The 19,634-nt window shown below is 39.8% G+C and overlaps 3 protein-coding genes across 4 annotated transcripts; all 3 read left to right on the top strand.

Annotated features, from left to right (window-relative positions):
• Positions 1–1,081: 1,081 nt before the first annotated feature.
• LOC141904456 (uncharacterized) lies at positions 1,082–14,888 on the top strand. The gene is made up of 7 exons (XM_074793045.1): positions 1,082–1,267; positions 2,950–3,129; positions 3,645–3,701; positions 4,106–4,788; positions 5,503–5,707; positions 12,785–13,467; positions 14,601–14,888. Exons 2-7 carry the CDS (start codon positions 3,015–3,017, stop codon positions 14,886–14,888), a joined length of 2,031 nt encoding a protein of 676 aa, XP_074649146.1. The 5' UTR covers positions 1,082–1,267; positions 2,950–3,014.
• Positions 7,570–9,953, top strand: LOC141903649 (uncharacterized). 2 transcript variants are annotated; one of them, XM_074791860.1, is made up of 2 exons: positions 7,570–7,768; positions 8,262–9,953. In XM_074791860.1, the coding sequence occupies exons 1-2, from the start codon at positions 7,639–7,641 to the stop codon at positions 9,761–9,763; spliced, it is 1,632 nt and encodes a 543-aa protein (XP_074647961.1). In that variant the 5' UTR covers positions 7,570–7,638; the 3' UTR covers positions 9,764–9,953. The 2 variants fall into 2 exon arrangements, with proteins under 2 accessions (XP_074647961.1, XP_074647962.1); XM_074791861.1 differs by lacking the exon at positions 7,570–7,768 and adding an exon at positions 8,018–8,052.
• A 1,738-nt stretch (positions 14,889–16,626) lies between the features above and the next one.
• On the top strand, positions 16,627–19,060 carry LOC141904455 (kallikrein-1-like). The gene is made up of 4 exons (XM_074793043.1): positions 16,627–16,865; positions 17,220–17,338; positions 18,415–18,560; positions 18,899–19,060. Exons 1-4 carry the CDS (start codon positions 16,627–16,629, stop codon positions 19,058–19,060), a joined length of 666 nt encoding a protein of 221 aa, XP_074649144.1.
• The last annotated feature ends 574 nt before the right edge of the window (positions 19,061–19,634 follow it).

The raw sequence follows: 19,634 nt of genomic DNA, 5'->3' as shown, positions 1-19,634 counted from the left end.
GCTTTGACGCGACACACTTTCACAAAAAAAAAGATTCAACTCCTAAATCGATTTGAGAATGAATTAACGAAGGAGTTAAACCGACTGACTTTAACTTCGACCCGAAAACTGGTCTACAATTATTCTGGAAGCCAAAAAAATCTGCAGATACAATAAATCAAATTAACAGTCTTCGTGAACCTCTTTTCCATATGATATGAGCCCTTGTTTAATCCATCTAGTCCTTTAATTCTAAACTGCGGGCAGCTGTCGATTGTCGTTCGATTATTTAATTTCAGTCCGCCAAAGAATGAAAGATTAAATATCACCCATGTGAAGTAAGATTAGAGTCTAGACAAACAGCTGTCAAAGCGGGTCCTATTTCGCCTTTGGTTCTTGGATTGGGTTCTATACTACAGCAACGGATTTCACATGTGTGGAATCGCGTCAAAAAAAAAAAATGGAAAATTACAGGAAAATGTTTCTGACGAATGATAATTAAATCGATTAGTGGTTGAGTTCTCGTTTTTCTGTAATACGTGCCGGTTCCAGTTCGACAGGTGTCAGTTGATATTTGACTCGCAGTAGGACCAAATTTTACTCGGTGTTGACACTCTAACTCACAACTGTGGAAATCGACCCGGTTCCACAGTTTGTGATTAAATCTCTGACTCTGAGTTAACCGGCTCATATAAATAAGAAGTTATGATAATGATGATATATTTATTTCCACTAAATATTACAATATATCATTATACATTCTTTTTATACATTTTTCTTTTCTTTTTTTCAAGTTGATTATCATATCATGTATCGTCATCTTTATGATATGATAATCAACTTCGTATTCATTATAACGAAAAAAGCCTCGCGAACAAGAAAACCCCAAAACCATTTGGGCTGTTTAATGATTTCTAATTAGAATCTAAAAGACAAATGACAAAAATCAATTTCAACTCGGAAATATAGATTTACTTTTAGGTTAAAATGAATAACACAGTGTATCTACTCATTGAAAGTGCCCGACTAAACGCTATTATACATTTCATTTCGACGAGCCCCGCTTGAAAAAACCAGTGAACGGGTGTTTCCAGGGTGACGAGTAAGCGCTACTTCAATAGCGAAATTCTAATAGTATAGCGCATATACAACGCCGCTCATGACCAGCACAATCACATATGGCGTTTAAAGACACTTAAAACTCGAATAACAACCACGTCGTACGGAATATTCGGGTGACAATGTCTAGGACTGGTGTGCATTGCATGGAGCGGCCGATGTTATACAAGTACGTATCAGAAAAACGTGAACGCATGTCGTACTTAGCTTACTTGAAATTCGATCAAAAACTCCAGCTGCGTAACTAGTACATTGAGTACTTTTAAATCGGGTTAAAACAAAATGAAGCATTTACAGGGCGTTTACATACGGATATAACCGTGTAAGCCTACAAAAATATCGAATTGCGTTTAGATGTGTGTACTTCGGTTATCGGAGTTAGTCGACTACGTATTTGCGAACTAAGTGAAACCGAATGTCACTTAGTCGGTGCTCAGGTCTGGGCTCAGTTTCACTAAAATGTTTAACTCAAATTGTTGGTGTAATTGCCTTTGGATACTTCATTTCTTCAATGAGGACAACAATTCAAACTTAACCGTTTTAGGCTTGAACTTTTTCGTGAAACTGGGCTCTGGAGATTGTACACGGTCGCTGTAGTTCGGGCCTATAGTTCCAAGATGGCCTACACTGTGAAATGCGTTACGACCGAACTATGTAGTGCGTTCGGTTTTTAATTCAGTCGACCTACGAGCAATTGTTCAGATAATTGCTCGTAGAGTCGACTAACTACGAAAACCGACGTAAGTTCGCCCGGATTGCCATTTACTTCGCATATATTATATGTTTGGTTGTATATATTTTGGTGGAATTCATATTGATAATTATAATCATGGTTATTTCATATTATGTAATATATATGTACGTATTACCTGCGTAAACGTTATAAAATTTGATGAATTGAAAAAAACATTAGGTAATCCATCAGGGGTGTTCCTGCTTCGACTCGTACTGGCTGGGGCTCCTATATGGGGGGGGGGGGGGGTATTTCATTTTGTTACATGATATTTAGGGGGTGTGACAACATTTGTCTAAATTTCCCCAAAAATGTGTTACGTAATCTTTGAACAGCCCCGAACGAGAGCGCTGACGGGTCTTTTGGAAACATTTTGAAGGCAGGATAGAACCTCGTGATCCTAAAAGCAAAGATTTCTGAACTTCTTTTTGGAAATAATTATAATCATAAATATAGTGGTAATGAAAAGATGATGCCTGATGAAGAATAGGGCGGGGCTTTTAGGCCACCTGGATCCGCCCTGTTCATATTTTAGCGATGCGACCATATGTTTTCCTATAAACCTATAGTTTGGCCTTACTTTTAAAAATAATTGATTTCTTGACTGCAATTAACTGATATCAATCTCAGTTTAGAGTTAACAAATAAAAACCCACAAAAACACGTGTTTTTTGTTCCTCTGATGACGAGGCTTCGTTTAAAGTCTCGAAACTGTAAGGAAAATAAACTGTTTTTACAGATCTAACTGTGGGTTTCTATTTGATGATTGATTTCTGTTACCGTACACTCCTGTTCCGATAGTTTGAAAGAACATATGTTACTGAGGTGAATGTTTGCCGCGAATGAATGTAGGTTCATCATTTCGGGGACGGCATTACATTAGTATCAGATGAAAGCCGTGTGTATTTAGATAGACGGTCACTGAACGGTGTATGATGTGTATAAACAACGACACAAAATCATTAGATCATTTCGATTTTAATGTAACAGTTGCTGTTTTCAGTTTTTTGTTTCAAGCTGTCGACATATGCTAGATTTCCAAGTCGTTGGAACCGTTTGCTGTTTTTAAAATCGTGCCGACTGTGTGACGAATGGCTGTGTGTATATCTATTTTGTAGGTGCATTGTGCGGTCTTTGGTTTTGTAGATTTGACGCAGTTTGCTTTTGAATCGAGGAGTCGGCGATGAACAGTAAATTTCAGCGTGTGATTTGGATAATGGCGGCGCTCTCAGCCGGGTTTATCTTCAGCTTTCTAGTTTTCGGCGATAAATTTCCGCTGACGCTACTCGATCCACGACGTAAGTAAAATGCTTAATAATACAACCTGTTATTGTGTTCCGATGTTTCAATATATTCTCGATGAAAAAATATCGAGCTCTTTCAATTAGAAATAAGTAAGCGTGAATACAGATAGTACTTTAAGGTACTATTGTACGTAGGCTAACTTGATTATTCAAGACACGAGCTCTCGCTTCCAGTGAAAGATAAGCTTCATCAGGTAAATGAGTACAAACGAGGGAACGACAGTATTTACCTGGTGACTGATACCAATTAAGGCCCCCGCACACGAGCCGACAACTGCGTACGCAAATGGCGCAGCGCAGTTTTCGGCTCGTGTGCGGGGCCCTATATTCTGCGCTAAATGCGTACGAACTTTGCGCAGCGCAAAATGCGTACGCAAGATTTTATTAGACAACAGAAAGTTCGTATTCTTTTATGAAACCAAGTTAGCCTGAAGTACAATTTTTACTAAACGTTTTAACTGATTCGACACGCCTCGTTTACTCGTCTCTTCTATACAACATTTTTATAGAAATGACTGCACAATCCAAAGATCTATTGCACGAAGGCGATACAGTTGATGAATCAGGTATTGTATAATATTGAATCGTCCTAATTAAGAGATTCACGTCTTCTCACGAGGTAGTCCAATCTTACTGTAATAAGTGATGAACTTTGGAAAAAAACATCTAATTGTTCATTTTTTTTACCCCGTTGTTACGTATCCGGAGTGTATATTTTCTTTCTCTGGGTAAAGTCATATCGTTTACCCTTTCTCTGACGGTGTTTCGTAACTATCATGCAAAATCTCTGCTGACCACTCATGGAACTAACACATTCCCTCTTCCTACGAGTTAAAACTAATTATTAGACGCAGTAAGAGCTTAATTTTTTAAAAACTTTGATTTTCTTTTTCCTGAGTTTTGGTCTAAGCGATTAAGGCTTAGAGCCTATTCCCAAAACGATAATAAGTTAGAAATTTGTGCGTTTCAGTTTTCGCTCGAACCAGAGATATGGAAAATAAAGACCTGGCGCAGAAGCTCTACGACGGAGTGCGAGTATTATGTTGGGTGATGACGTCTCCGAAGAACTTGCCGATCAAAGCTGTAGCGGTGCGCGATACGTGGATTAAACGATGTAACATTTGGTTGTTTATAAGCAGCGAAGAAAACAATGAATTTCCGACGGTTAAAGTGAAAACATCGGAAGGACGCCAACACCTCACTGCAAAAACAATGGGCGCATTTGCCTACGCTTATAAACACTATCTGGATAAAGCTGATTGGTTTCTAAAAGCTGACGATGACACGTACGTTATTGTCGAAAACCTTCGTTATATGTTAGCGCATCATAAGCCGACGACACCAGTCTATTTCGGACACGTTTTTAAACCACACGTACCCCAAGGCTACCCTAGTGGTGGGGCAGCTTACGTTCTGAGTAACGAGGCTTTACGCAGATTGGTAGAGGACGGGCAGAAAAACGACAAATGCGCGAAAGATTTCGGCTCCGAGGACGTAGCTATGGGAAAGTGTATGCAAAAACTCGGCGTCAACTTGAGTTTATCTATAGATATTCTTGGACGCGAATCATTTCATCCGTTCAACCCCGGAACTCATATTCATGGTGGATATCCAGGATGGTATAGACATTATTCAAAATACGGCAACAAAAAGGTGAAAACCAATAGTGAAATGTACAATAATCGTCTATAGCACCCATGAATTAGAATCGTTAGACCAAAACAGTCAGGCAATTCCTTGATTGAAAAACTTCGCAAAAATAACCAAAAAATATTTGGATTTTGAGTTTAAAAGCCGTCTTTCAATAATTTGAAAAGATTTGATGTCATTGCTAAAAACGGTGTGGTTTTGTCATCAGGGTTTGGAAATTACTTGAACACAATACTAATGGGGATGTAGAAACTAGATTAATGCAATAGCGAGTTCGACGGCGTCGACATCGCTAGCATGAGCACAAGTAGTTGTCCATTCCAGATCGGATCTTGTAGAATGAAGAACTCGCAGTTATCCCACCAGGTAGCGTGACGAGCAGTAGGTCTTCCGTTGTCAACGTTAGTTTATGTTCGATGAACTTTGAACTGGATTTTTAGACTCCAAAATCCATATATTATCACAGCACCACCAAATATACAATACTTTCATTCTTCTACTCGGATATCGGTATAGTTTTCATAAATAATTGATTCATTTAACAGAAAAGTTCATTCAAATCTAATAGAAACATAGAAGAAATCGAACGCGGAAGACCAATCTACTAGCGACACCTATCGGATCCTCGCTTGCCACAGTAGCGGTGCGAGTACCCCATCAAAATGCCCTTTCAGTTTTGTTTAATATCTAAACTTTCGCTTTGATTGATTTTTTCAGGGTCACGACTGTTGTTCGGAATATTCGATATCGTTTCACTACGTGTCGCCGAAGTTGATGTACACGTTAGACTTTCTTATATACCACTTGACTCCGTTCGGACTGACGCATAAATTTAACGCATCTTTAGCAAAAACTTTATTCAGACACAACAACCAAACGGCGTTCGTCGAAAATATCGCTCAATTACCGACGAATTCAAAGTTATAAGTCACTAAAACATCATCCGATGAAAAGATAAAAAAAGTCAATAGAATCTAAAAACGTCAAAGTGCAACAAAAGAAATAAAGTTTATACTGAAAAAAGGAAAATAAGGATAATTCAAGTTCTAGTAAGATCCGGAACTTCGTCTGGGCCCGCTTCTACAGTTTTAAGTTCTAACTTGCAATTGGATTCTGATTTCTATCTAATACTGATCGTTCGAAACATCGTTTCTTTTTTATTTCAGTTTTCAATTGAATTTTAGTTTTTAAACTTTTTTATAGTAGTATTCTAACGTCTATTCATTATCTGTTTACATTCTTCAATGTTGATATTGATATCCTTTATTTCTTGATGAATCGAAATACATATGAACATAGAAACATTATACATAGAAAAAATACGTTACAATATATAATAGTCTAATGGGTTATGAATAATTTCAATACAAAAGCAAGGCTGCCAAAGTAAAGCCTAAGCTTGTAAAATAATGCCACCTTAAAAAGTGAAGAAAAAAATAATCATAATTGAGAAAGTAAGGATGCAAAAAACCAAACAAAACGAAATGAAAAAATAAGTAAGTCGGAATAGATATTGACTATTGACATATTTTTCTTATATTCGACATGTCTTTTTACATTAGGGATAATAACTAATGGACGAAGACGTCTACATCTTTTTATCATATCTGAAAAGATGATGAATAACAATAACTAACGCTCCTTACGAATAATATTTTTGTTATTGTGGTGTATATATCTTCAGAGGAACGTTTTTTTTCGAATTTTTAATCAAGGTTATTCGGTTTACGCACTTACGTAAGCGAACCGAGTTTTTTCGTTCGCTGTCACACTTATCTGAACCACGAGATTTACAGACTAATCAAAGTATCGCCGAGTGCATTTCGAGCCGTCATTCCAGACACGAGACAACGCCGTCTTTTCTTACGAATACAAAACTTCCGATGATTTTTATACGCGCGAATATACGCGTAGAAGGAAGTTATGAATGATCATTTTCTTTTCACGATATTGAAATCTATAGTGAACGGCGCGGCCAAAAAGACGGTAGTTCCGACTTACATTCGCACGACCATGCAAGAAATATACGTATATGATATATATGCCTGCGACGTGGCAGTTGTTTCAGTCGAAAATATATCATTTCGAATATGCTATTCTCTATTTTCTTTTGTTTGTGGGTTATCTAAACGACGTATTGCTTATAAATCCACCTTGTATGTAGAACTGTCGGTGGCGTCTGTGGGAAAATAGCGACAAGGTTCGTGCGCGTAATGCCCCCCCTCCCCCCGAAAATGCCCTGTATTACACTAGAAGGCCCATTAGGCTTATTGGAGGTGACTTCGCCGATTTCAATTCGAATCCGTTTTGACAAGGCAATTATTTATGGCGAACAGCGGCGCCTGTTTGAAGTATTGTCTCCAGAAACGCGGGCGGTTGAAATGTCGAGAACTTGAATCGGGCAGTTTTTTCTTCATTTTGATATATTTCAAACGTCAGCGATCGCGCGCTCGTTATAATTCCGTTAACGGGCACGCCAGTTGCGTAAACAATCAATACGTGTCAATTCAAATAATGCAATGATATCTCACGTGAATCATTAATTGCACTTAATTTCCCTACCCGCGATTGATTGACGACGATTTTCTTTACAAACAAGCGAAGCGATTATGCGTTTATTATATCAACGGCGCAAAAAAGGTTAGCGCGCCCGACGTCAAAAAATAGTAACGAACCAAAGGTCCCTCGGTTCATCTTGATCACATTGCGGGCTTACAAATTATTTTGACATGTTTAGTATAAAACACGGTACGGCCTACTTGTCCAGCGCATTTTCAGACGAACTTCTCTCCCCGAAACTGTATCGGTTTGATCAGAGATTCGATACATAGGTTAGTCTGGACGCCGCACACGATGTCAACATCGCTGAATATACTGATCGCATCGTTCATGTTGGGCGCCGGAGTGGCTTTGCGTTGGTTTCGTAAAAGAAAGAAACTCTACGACGAACGGACCGACAACGATACGAATAACCCAAAACCAGGTACGTCGGAGCCAATTTCGTTCGGGTATCGTCAAATTCTATTGTGCGTAAAACACGATACGATATCGGTTTTTCATTTTCATATACGCCGTTTTAACGAAAAACAGTGATATCGAGGGTGCTTAGATGGTGTATGTAAGATTGATCCAAAGCAAATGATTTTCAATCGTGTTGAAATCAGTTTTACTATAGTCTAATAGCAGTTGCATTAAGAATTCACGAACAGCAACTAAAACAAGTTGTTACGTTGGCGTTTCGAATAGATTACTGATTACGAGTCCAAAGTAAGTTCATATACCGAGAAATCTTAGTACTTATTACTTTTTATTTTATTTTCACGAGATTTATAAAAAGTAAATCTCTGTAAATTGATAGAAAACATTTATCCGAAACGTCAAACTGATTTTTTATGATCGTTAAATTAATTCGTCTATATTGTTGGTTTTTAAAAATACGTCTTCGAGCGAAATTATTTTCGTTTACTATTTTCAAGGTCGCTTGCGACGGAAAATGGGACCGTTAGAATTGATTTTCGAGTTCAGCATGAAACAACTTCAAAGTTCCGTCGTTTCGAACGCCGTGTTCGTGCGCACGCGCGGCGCGCCGCTGTCGCCGGACGTAGTCGAGAAAGCGATGCGTAAAATCAGCCGACGACACCCGTTACTGCGCATGACTACGATTCTGCAGCGCGGGCCAGACGGCTACGAGGGATACTTCGAAGAACTAGATCGCGATGACGTCATCGATTTAGAAGTATTCGACCACGGAGATTGGAGACGCGAGTTCAGATCGGCTTTGTTTACGCCGTTTGCGAGCGGCCAGCCGAACTGGCGACTGAAAATGTTCGAAAGCGTAAAAAACAACGACGACGACGACAGTTGGACAACTCCGCTTATCTTTTCGTTCCACCATAGCGCGATAGATGGCGTTACTACGGTTACCGTGTTTAGCGCGTTCGTGCGATACGTCGAACAGTTACTAGCGGGTAACGACGTTTCGGTAACGTCTCTACCGCTTCTGTCGTCGATCGAACATATAGCTAATTGTTCCGTCGAAATCCCTCGCGTTCTGCGGATAATGCTGAAGCTGTTTACGTCGTTGCCTGGACCGCTAGTGATAACGGTCATGTCGAAGTTGTGCGCCGGAGCGACTAGAATCGGCGAGATCTTCGCCGAAAAAGCCACCGCCACGAGACGCGACGCGACAAACCCGCTCGAACCGCACATATTTTCGTATCAGTTCACGCAAGAGGAAACTCGCGAGATCGTCGAAACTGTGAAGCGAAACGACGCGACGATATTCGGCGCTTTTAACTCGGCGGCTTCGTTCGCGCTGGTCGATGTGATGAGAAAACGCGGATGGATACCGCGAGACGAATCGACGCTGATAGAGTCGTCCTATAACGTCAGTATGAGACGGTTTATGGAGCCGCCCGTCGACGGCGAGAACGTCAATTTCATGGTCGTACTGTGCGACCTTCCCGTGCGGGTACCGAGCGCGAATACGGCCGCGAATTTCTGGTCGCAAGCGCAAAACGCGTCGAACGCCGTGAAAAAGCATATCAAAAGCGGCACCCACTTCGCGAAACTGCGCGAGAATATCATCGCGTTTACCGTCGTTATCAACGCTTTGGGCGATTATTTGATCAGGTTGAAACAACGACTGAACCCGCTACCGTTAGCGCATCCGTTCTGCGTATCGAATCGCGGTAATTTCCACCTGGACCACGCGGCCGCCGTCGACTCGCCGCATCGGGTCGCGTTCGACGGTCTGGTCTACACGGCCTCCGACAAGAATCTCAGCTCGAAACTGTGCTACCACAACGTGTGCACGATCGACGGTCGAATGAGTTTCTGTATGGGCTACAACACGACCCGTTGCCCGGACGAACTGGGGCGCCAATACGGTCGGGCGACCTTGGAAAATTTGCTTTCGGCTTGTAACATGCCGACAGAACTGGACGAAAAAAGAATCTGCGCGATAACAAGCGATTAGCATTCTATTCGCGGAACCCATCCATGACTAGATTGTCGAATACAAATCAGACTAGTGACAATCTATTAAAGTGCGTTTATTAGACCGAAAATATTGACGATTTATTACGAAAATTAGTCCAACTAACATTTGGTTAATACTTCTGCCCATCTTTAAAGATTTTTTTTGAAAAAGAAAATAATTCATCAGAAATAAAACCTCTTCAAATAAATCTCTGAAGATGGGTAGAAGCATAAAAATCATTTGGACTAATTTTCTTAAACAATCTTCAACATTTTCGGTTTTATGATTATAGATTGTACCACGATACACGCGTAGCAGTCTTTAGTCGTTGTTGTTGAACTAAAACCCGCGATGGTAGGAAAATTGAACTCGTTTCCTCGCAGCGTTTTGGGTAGAATACTTTTGTCCATATTCAGAAAGGTTATTGTTCCTCAAAAGTAATCGATTTCTTTCTGACAAAATGAGCAGAAGCTTCCCCTGCCGTAACGTTAGACACAACGGGTTTTATTCTTCTTATGATCGCGGGTTTAGATTACATGTACGTTAACCACGTCGTTCATGTCGACACTGTATTTGTTTCTATATGTACATAACTGGTATTATCAATGTACGTATGCATTCTCAGGAACTATTCACCGTGATTTTAATTTTCAGACGGCCGCCATTATCTCTCCTATTCAGGAACAATTCAACAGCTGTGAGCCATCCATATCTCATTGTGCGGCGTCAATTCGATTGACTCGATTTTCGAATGCTGGGAAACTGTTTAGCCGAGCGAAACTCATTCGGCTAGTTCACTTGAGAATTTGTGCATTACGATAAAGCATCCTCGCTTGCCAGAGTTTGATTGACGGCGTCAATCAAACCCTGGCAAGCGATGAAATCTTTTTGCTAAGTCTTATTGACGATGGATCAAGTTCGGCGGTCCTTCAGTGGAATCTAACTCATACAACCGTAAAACTGGATCCAGTAATTTTATATCGCCATATCGTATCACGTATCATCATAGCCTGCATGTTTACTGAATTTCGTTACTGTAAAACTCGTTAGCTAAAATTTTAAACGTATTATGTGTTTGATTGATATTCATTCTCGCTCGTTGGGTTAGGGTAAATACACGTAGATATCGTAAAATACTCGAATTCGTAAATAAGAATAAGCTCTACATAAATTATTTTTCGTAGAGGAGCCGCGTGTAACCGGGTGTAGAATGTGAGTGAATGTAGACGTGTAGTAAGTACTATATAAGCCGCGATCACACGCATTTTTGGCCCGAGCCAAATTTTAGCACCAGATAAATGATTGCGTTTGAATTACAACTGGCACCGGAAATGATCCACTTCGCTTTGTTTGAGCATTGTTTAGTATCGAGTGAATGCTTTGCGTGTGAACGCGCTCTCTAATTAGGCACGGGCCAAATTTGGCCCGAGCCTGATCCGTGCCAATTTGGCCCGGGCCAAATCGTCTCCGTGTGATCGCGGCTATAGGTTCTGTACTTTATTTGACGCATGACCTTTCGCTACTTTGTGTATAGTAGCTTGATCAGGTGGAATGAAGGTAATATATACTAGTTGCGAAAGCTTGTCCATCAAACAAAATACTGAACCTATAAAGTATTACTCGTCTCTGTGAATGCGAAAATAAACTTCGAATATGTGAAAAGAAGAAGTGGTTTTCTTTTTTTTTTATCGGATCAACTTTAATTCCGTTCGCGTATCATTTGCTGACGATGGGACATTCATGCTGAGGTCAGGAATCTGGAAAGAACTCTGAAAATAGACTGCTGCATCTCATTATCATCCTTTATGATTACTATTTTTTTTATTTATAATACGCACATTATAAACATAATTCTTAAGATATAATTGAATAGGTGCATAAACAAAAAGGACAACCCCAAGCCCTAGGGGCTGTGCCTGTGAAATAAGAACAGATAAAACTTTTTATAATAATATTTAGGGTATACAGATATTTCACTTTTACTTTTAAACTATATCTCTTCATAGAAATATTCAAAACTACGGAAATGTTATTTTCTATGCATGTTACCTGCTTAAAGTGACAGGATAATGTCATTTTTATGCACGTATAGCTTGGTTAAAGTCAGAGATTATCCAATGTGAATATTGTGTAAATCACCATGGCAAATAAGAATTTTTGATAACTCAGTTTTTCAACATGAAAACAAGTGTTTTATTGAATTTTGGTGTGAAATCATATTTGGGAGGGTGGTGGGGGGGGGGGGGTTACAGGGAACTGATGTCTGAAAGACCCAGACTGACCCGGACTCCAAACTCAGTGGCCAGGACTAACGTACTGTACACCTGTGAAGTGTTGATTATCCAATGACCGTGATAAACACACATATGTGCAGTGTTGAACAGATGGCAATTTTATCTAGAGATAACATTGAATTTGACGACTATGCGACTAAGATAAGTGACAATGGTCTTACGGTTGATTTGCTAACAATAGAAAAAATGTGTTGCATTTCAGTCCTCGGAACTGTTTAAACCAATAGTTTACATACATATGTGTATTCGTATGGAGAAAGCTGTAGGGTTTATTCTATGAACAGTATAAACTAAAGATGGTAATACGGAAAGTATTTACAGTATTGATTACGCTATCGGCTGCATTTATCTGCTGTTATTTGCTGTTTGGCAATAGGCTACCCTTATCGGTGTTCGAGTCGCGATGTAAGTAAGAATGATGAGGTAACCACCGTCGTCAATCGTGTGATAAACTTTCAAAATTCTAAAATCTGTTGCTTCTTAGATATGACTGCGCAGTTCAAAGAGATATTGCATGAAGGCGAACTAGTGGATGACTCGGGTATTGTATAACACATCTGGCATCAAACATTCTACTTAGCGTCGATTGAACGCGTTCATTTCTAATATACAGAGATCAACGTTTCTTACTTAAATCGAAGCATCGAATGTAAAAGCACAATGAACTGGTTCTTAAATGAAATAAAGCCCTCTATAGTAACTTTCCTTTCGAATCACATTTCAGTTCTCGCTCGAACCAGAGATATGGAAAATAAGGATCTGGCGCAGAAGCTCTACGACGGAGTGCGAGTTCTATGTTGGGTGATGACGTCTCCGACAAATCTTCCGACTAAAGCTACAGCGGTGCGCGATACGTGGATTAAACGATGTAACATTTGGTTATTCATAAGCAGCGAAGAAAACAATAAATTTCCGACGGTTAAAGTGAACACATCGGAAGGACGCCAACACCTCACTGCAAAGACAATGGGCGCTTTTGCCTACGCTTATAAACACTATCGTGATAAAGCTGATTGGTTTCTAAAAGCTGATGATGACACGTACGTTATTGTCGAAAACCTTCGTTATATGTTAGCGCATCATAAGCCGACGACACCAGTCTTTTTCGGACATACTTTCAAAACTCGAGTAGCTCAAGGCTACACTAGTGGTGGGGCAGCTTACGTTCTGAGTAACGAGGCTTTGCGCAGATTGGTAGAGGACGGGCAGAAAAACGACAAATGCGCGAAAGATTTCGGCGCTGAGGACGTAGCTATGGGAAAGTGTATGCAAACACTGGGAGTAAAACTGGGCCTATCGATAGATACCCTTGGACGAGAAGCATTTCATCCGTTCAGCCCTGCGACTCATATTCACGGTGGATACCCACCCTGGTATTTATGGTTTACAAAATACGGCAACAAAAAGGTAAATATTGTGACATCAGTTATCGATGTAACGGTATTTCCTAGCCACTATCTTCTGAATGTCTTATTCAACGATGTACCGGTATATGTGGCAAGCAAGAATCCGTATCCGCAAGGTTCGCCAGTAGTAACTGGGCTCGAATTGCTTCTACATCAATTATAATCGGATCAAACGTTTCCCTTTAGCTTATCAATTTTCGTTGAAATATGCGCCTAGTAAGAAGATCGAAGTTATATCGACTTGATGTTTTGGTTTACTTTAGACTAGAAATCTAGTTCAAATTTGATTAGAAAATTAACTAATTTTACATTTTTGAAACATCTGGTGTGTGCATCAGGTTTGTCAAACACTTGACGTCGTAATGCATATATACATAAGTGTTCTGAGGACACAATATGTAAAAAAATATTTTCCAATTTATCCCAGGTTTGGAAGAACGGAATCTGATAGATGTTTATATTAAAGCCATCAAAATCGGAAGCTGAAAACCGTGTAGCTTTATACACGGATACTGATAGTCGCTTTACTTGTGTCCAAACACCTCCAGAGCCCGGCACAATCTTACTTCTCTAGCCTTTTTTAACAGTTTACCAGACCAGTCCAAACACTTCACTCCTAGTCACATTACCTCCTCTCAGTTAGACCATATCACACGTCTGAAGTCATTTGGAGGATTTGCATTTGGGGCATTGCACCTATCTCTAACACCTTCGTGATATTGATCTACCAGCATTCAAAGACAGCTCAAGACATTTCTGTTCAAGTCATCATCACCTGTTTCTCTCGAGAGTGCCTTTGAAGGCGCTATCCACATCCACTATCCACATTCATAATTCCTCCCATCCCTTAATGTTTCTCTCATAATCCATATATTATCAGAGCACCATCAAATATACAATACTTTCATTCTTCTACTCGGATATCGGTATAGTTTTCATAAATAATTGATTCATTTAAGAGAAAAGTTCATTCAAATCTAATAGAAATGTAGAAGAAATCGAACGCGGAAGACCAATCTACTAGCGACACCTAGCGGATCCTCGCTTGCCACAGTAGGGGTGCGAGTACCCCATCAAAATGCCCTTTCAGCTTTGTTTAATATCTAAACTTTCGCTTCGATTGATTTTTTTCAGGGTCACGACTGTTGTTCGGAATATTCGATATCGTTTCACTACGTGTCGCCGAAGTTGATGTACACGTTAGACTTTCTTATATACCACTTGACTCCGTTCGGACTGACGCATAAATTTAACGCATCTTTAGCGAAGACTTTATTCAGACGCAACAACCAAACGGCGTTCGTCGAGAATATCGCTCAACTACCGACGAGATCCGTGGAGCCAGTAAAAAACACTAAAATAACTTCCGACGAAAATAAAAGGTCGATAGAATCTGGAAATGTGAACATTGAAAAGAAATGAATGCAGCTGATCAACCTACGTGTTTTTTTACTAGTTATAATAACACAATTGTGGTGAAACTTAAATGAAGTCCTTTGATGAAACGGATGTATGGATGTCTGAAAGTATTAATAAACATGTATTAGCCCCATTATTCATAGAGGACCACTCAAACACCATATTCTTTACAGTTTTCTAATGTGAACATATAAAGCCTTTTTATTGGATCTTTTTGCTTGGAACATAAGATTCTTACTGTTTGTTTGATAGAATTTACTTTGTTTCGGTTTAACTGTATTTCACTGTTTTTCTTTGTTTCCGATACTGCTCTGGGTTTAGTGAATTTAGCTTCCAAAATCTACATCAATGTTACTATCTCTCTCAGCGAATCTTGCCAGTATTAGGCGGCGTTCGAAGTAGTCATTCAGTACACAGGGGCGTATCCGAGTTGTAGGTAGTGTAAAAACGATAATCCGTTATTGTATATACATTGTAGACACTGGATTAACAGATTATCGTTGTATCAACTCTGATACGAGCCCCCGTGCTTCAGTATTCCTAAAGATAAACATATGTTGTCGAAACATCAAGAAAATAAATAACAAACTAAAAGCTAACATTTTCGGACTCATTTTTTTCTTTTCTGAATGTCGGATTTTATTCTATATAACCATTAAAACACGGACAGTGTTTCGTCAAGAGTTATAATCTGGTTCTGCCGCTCTTTTACGTTTTCTTGCTGAAAATTGCCCTTATCTGTTGATTCTGGGAAGTCGAGTCTGGATCAGACTCCGAGATGGAGTTTAAGGTAGTGACGTCACCGACCCCGGTTACGGCCGCCGCGCGGTCAATTGCAATTAAAACGCAATGCGTTATCTGTTTGCTTTACAGGAAAATGTGTCAGGTTCCCAGATAAGACTCAAACAGATTTCTAGACTACCTCTGATCAATTAAACGTCTGTTGACAGTCACAAATCACATTGCAATGATCGGCCACGTTATTCTGCTGTTAATGGTGTGTATTGTTGCGGGTAAGATTATTTTCCAGACATCATTCGACACCTTTGTTTAATAAGTAATAGCGCAAGATCTTCGGGATATACATTGATAGAGACCGATAAATTATTGAGTTATTGAAACGTGAGTTTAAATATGTATTCACTTTTAATCGCCTCTACAATAAGACGATAAATCGGACTCTGTCTGTGTATCAGAAAGGTCTTAGGCGATAAATTATTAATCAAGGAATCAAGCCACCCATTCGGACACCTTTTGAATGGGTCCTCATCAAATTCCTAATATCTGGCGTCTTAAGTAAATTTTCAATGGGGGTACCCGCAGTGCTACTGCGTGGCAATCGAGGATTACACGTATGGCAGTCGAGGATCCGCCAGGTGTCGCTAGTAGATGGTTGGTCTTCCGCGTTCGATATCTTCTACATTTCAATTGAATCGGAATGAACTTCTTGAATTTCTCTTAAATGAATCAATCATTTATGAAAAACTATATCCAAATCTGAATGAATTATTTCGTATATTTTGTGGGTACTGTGATAATATATGGATTCGGGAGTCTAAAAAGTCAGTTCAAAGTTCATTGAAAAATGAACTAATGGTGACAACAAACAACCAACCACTCGCCACGCCATCTGGCGGGATAGCTGGTTTGCGGGTACCCACCCCATTGAAAATGCCTCGGTGAAAGTACTGAACACGTGTATAATGTGGATAATCCGCTGCGGTGAATAGTGTAATCGAATATGTGCGGGATTGCAGAAATTAAGGTTGCAGATTCATCTCTGTATAAACTGCTCTTGTTCTTTTTCTTTGATGTACGAGTTATCGCGGTTGGTAACTGGCGTATAACCGGAGGCACGGGAGCTCAAATTAAATTCCTACCGTGGCAGGTATCTCTTCGTCATCATGGACGTCACATTTGCGGCGGAACTCTGCTCGACTCTACGACCGTTCTTACGGCCGCTCACTGTTATGCGCTGGGGTAAGTGCCACGATTAAGCGGAGACGATTTGACCCGTGTCGAACAGGCACGGTTCGTACCTATCGGGCATTGGAAAGAACGGTTGACCCGGGCGTAGTCCGCCACGGGCCAAAAACGTTCGCGCGATCGTGGCTCGTATAAACTACGATTAAAACCACAGATTTTGTAAGCAAATCCTTGGCTGATCATCGTGTAACAGATTTCCCTATTTTCGAGCCTACGCTCACTTCTCCGATCGCGGCAGGTGTAACTAATATAATGGGACATTGATAAATGCGCGAATAAGAAATGACACGTTCGAGAGAAAATTTGCAGGAGAATTCACGTCGTTACACACTTGAATTTTAATTTCAGGGCAAGTCGGGACTACAGTGTCGCGGTCGGTGTTACGTTCAATAAGAATGTACCGGCCTCGCTTATCCATTCGGTCGACAAGTTAATCGTACATCCCAATTACAGGTCTCCGCAAACAGGTGCGTCGAAATAAACACGGCGATTGATAATCGGATTGCATCAGTTTTATCCAATCAAACCGAGGATTAGATCTCTTTAAGTCGATATTTTTCGTAGCGAGTCAATGAATTTTTTCTTCTCGGTGTTTAGTTTAGATCGAGCTCGTGATCAGAATTCGCCCCATTCATATTTTGTTTGGATTTTACAATTTGATGCGTAATGTGAATTCACAAAAAAAAATCAAAACCTACGTAGGTTTTCTTGGAGTCAAGTTGTGTTGAGTTTTTAAGACACCCCTATATAAACAGCAGTGTATGTCGTATCTAGTACCCAGTTGCACAGTCGTGACTTCAGTCCAAAAGTGGTTTTCAATCTTGAGGAAGATTATCAGTCTGAAGCTGGTCTAAAATGTTATCCACGACCATGCAATTGACTTCTGGACCTAGTTTTATGGTTCACGGTAAAGTTTGTCTTCAGAGTCTAAGTTCGTTTTCAATTTAGCTTCAATGTTTCAATAAGCTAAATTCTAATAGAGAACTGTAGAACTGAATTCTGGTGGCGCCAACGACCGTGAGACAATTCTACAGAAGCGTTTCTTGCAGGAAACGACGTGATGATAGTGAAATTATCGAGACCAGTCGAATTCAACGAACACACAAAGGCGGTAGAAATTACACCAGTTTCGGCAAAAGATAAAACTACGTGCCTGGTTTCTGGCTGGGGCTACAACAACCAAAGTACTAAGTATTCTTTAAATCAAATTTAGCAATCCCTATCTTCTAATGTCAGCTATTGTAGCTTTCGTTAACGGGTTTGAACATTGCATTATAATAATTAGTAATATTTCTCCACGTATTAATGTTAGTTTTTTTTTTTAGAATAATGGATAACGTGAGAAATCCAGATTGAAATCTTTTCTTTTTACAAACACCTATGATGATTAATTTTTAACTTGTATTATTATAATAATAATAATAATTATTATTATTATCATTATTATTATTATTATTATTATAAATGTCATGAATAGATCCCCCATCGTGAAGCATTGATGATATCAAATCTATTCCTAACTTTTGTAATTTATCTTTAATAGGATATCCCGAACGCCTTCATTACACAGATGTCAAGATTCAGTCCATTGAGTCTTGCAGGAGCGCGTATCGCTGGAAATACCCTTTTGCCAGTATTTCCTACTCAAACGTTTGCGCTGGCGGCGATTCGAGACAGAGTTCTTGTTTCGTAAGTTATCCCTATTAGAACACGTGCGTGTAGTATCGTAGCCTTATGAAATTGATACAGTTGAACCCCAGTTAATACGATTCTGTTTAAGACGAAATCCGTTTATCACGATGATTATTTCAAGCATGTCACAGCAAAGATATTTATACCAATCAAACTTTGGATACGAAACCCGGATAATACGCAAGATTCGTATCAACGAGGTTCCACTGTACTCATAAGAAGTGATTGAAACCACTGCATTTCATATCTATTTACTATTACCTAATGTCGTCACTGATCTTAGCAAGCGTTGACCAATTTAGATTTATTTCAGATTCATTTCTATCTTTGTTTAGGGTGACTCCGGTGGACCACTGGTATGCAGAAGGTACGGCGAGTACGTCCTCGAAGGCGTTGTTTCTTGGGGTCCGAACCCCTGTGGACAGATCGGAGTTCCAGCCATTTTCAGTCGTGCATTATGGTTTAAGACTTGGATCAAGAAATACATGAATCAGTGAAACATCTTTACTGACGTAGTTAAAATATGAATTGTTTTCATACTGACCTGGAGCTCGTCGGAACGCATTGTATGACCTCCGAACTGCTATAAATGTGACAAATAACGATAAAAAATACATACATAATGGACTGAAGAAAAAAGGGACGATGTCAACGTCCCTTTTCCCCATAACCTCTAGCTGCGTCTATATAGACCAATCACCTTACCACCTAGATCCATGTTGTATAAACATTCTTGAATGGGGCAGAAATGAATTAAATGAAAGTTTTTCTGAGCGTACAACGTTTCGGTTGCGAAACAGAAGAAGACATCACCCGCGTGGTCGTGTTGTGACGTCTAAATTTGCCAACTAATGCTGCAGAGTTGCCGCACGTAACAACGTATTTTTTTCTGTTGGAGATTATTTAATAGACGTAGATAGACTGGAACGTTGTGCGGCGCGAAAGTATAGGAATGTCGCAACGTCTAGAGCGAAAGTGCGCCATAAGCTATCAGGTTAATTTTCGTCCCTGATTTTACAAACTCCTTCGAGGGTCTGTCATCTATATCACTTATTGTATACTTATCCTCAT

Source organism: Tubulanus polymorphus, chromosome 4 (genome assembly GCF_964204645.1).
Source record: "Tubulanus polymorphus chromosome 4, tnTubPoly1.2, whole genome shotgun sequence".
In the NCBI taxonomy this organism is placed as follows: Eukaryota; Metazoa; Nemertea; class Palaeonemertea; order Tubulaniformes; family Tubulanidae; genus Tubulanus; species Tubulanus polymorphus.
The sequence above is the reverse complement of the archived record's forward strand: the minus strand, read 5'-3'. Positions and strand labels throughout refer to the sequence as shown.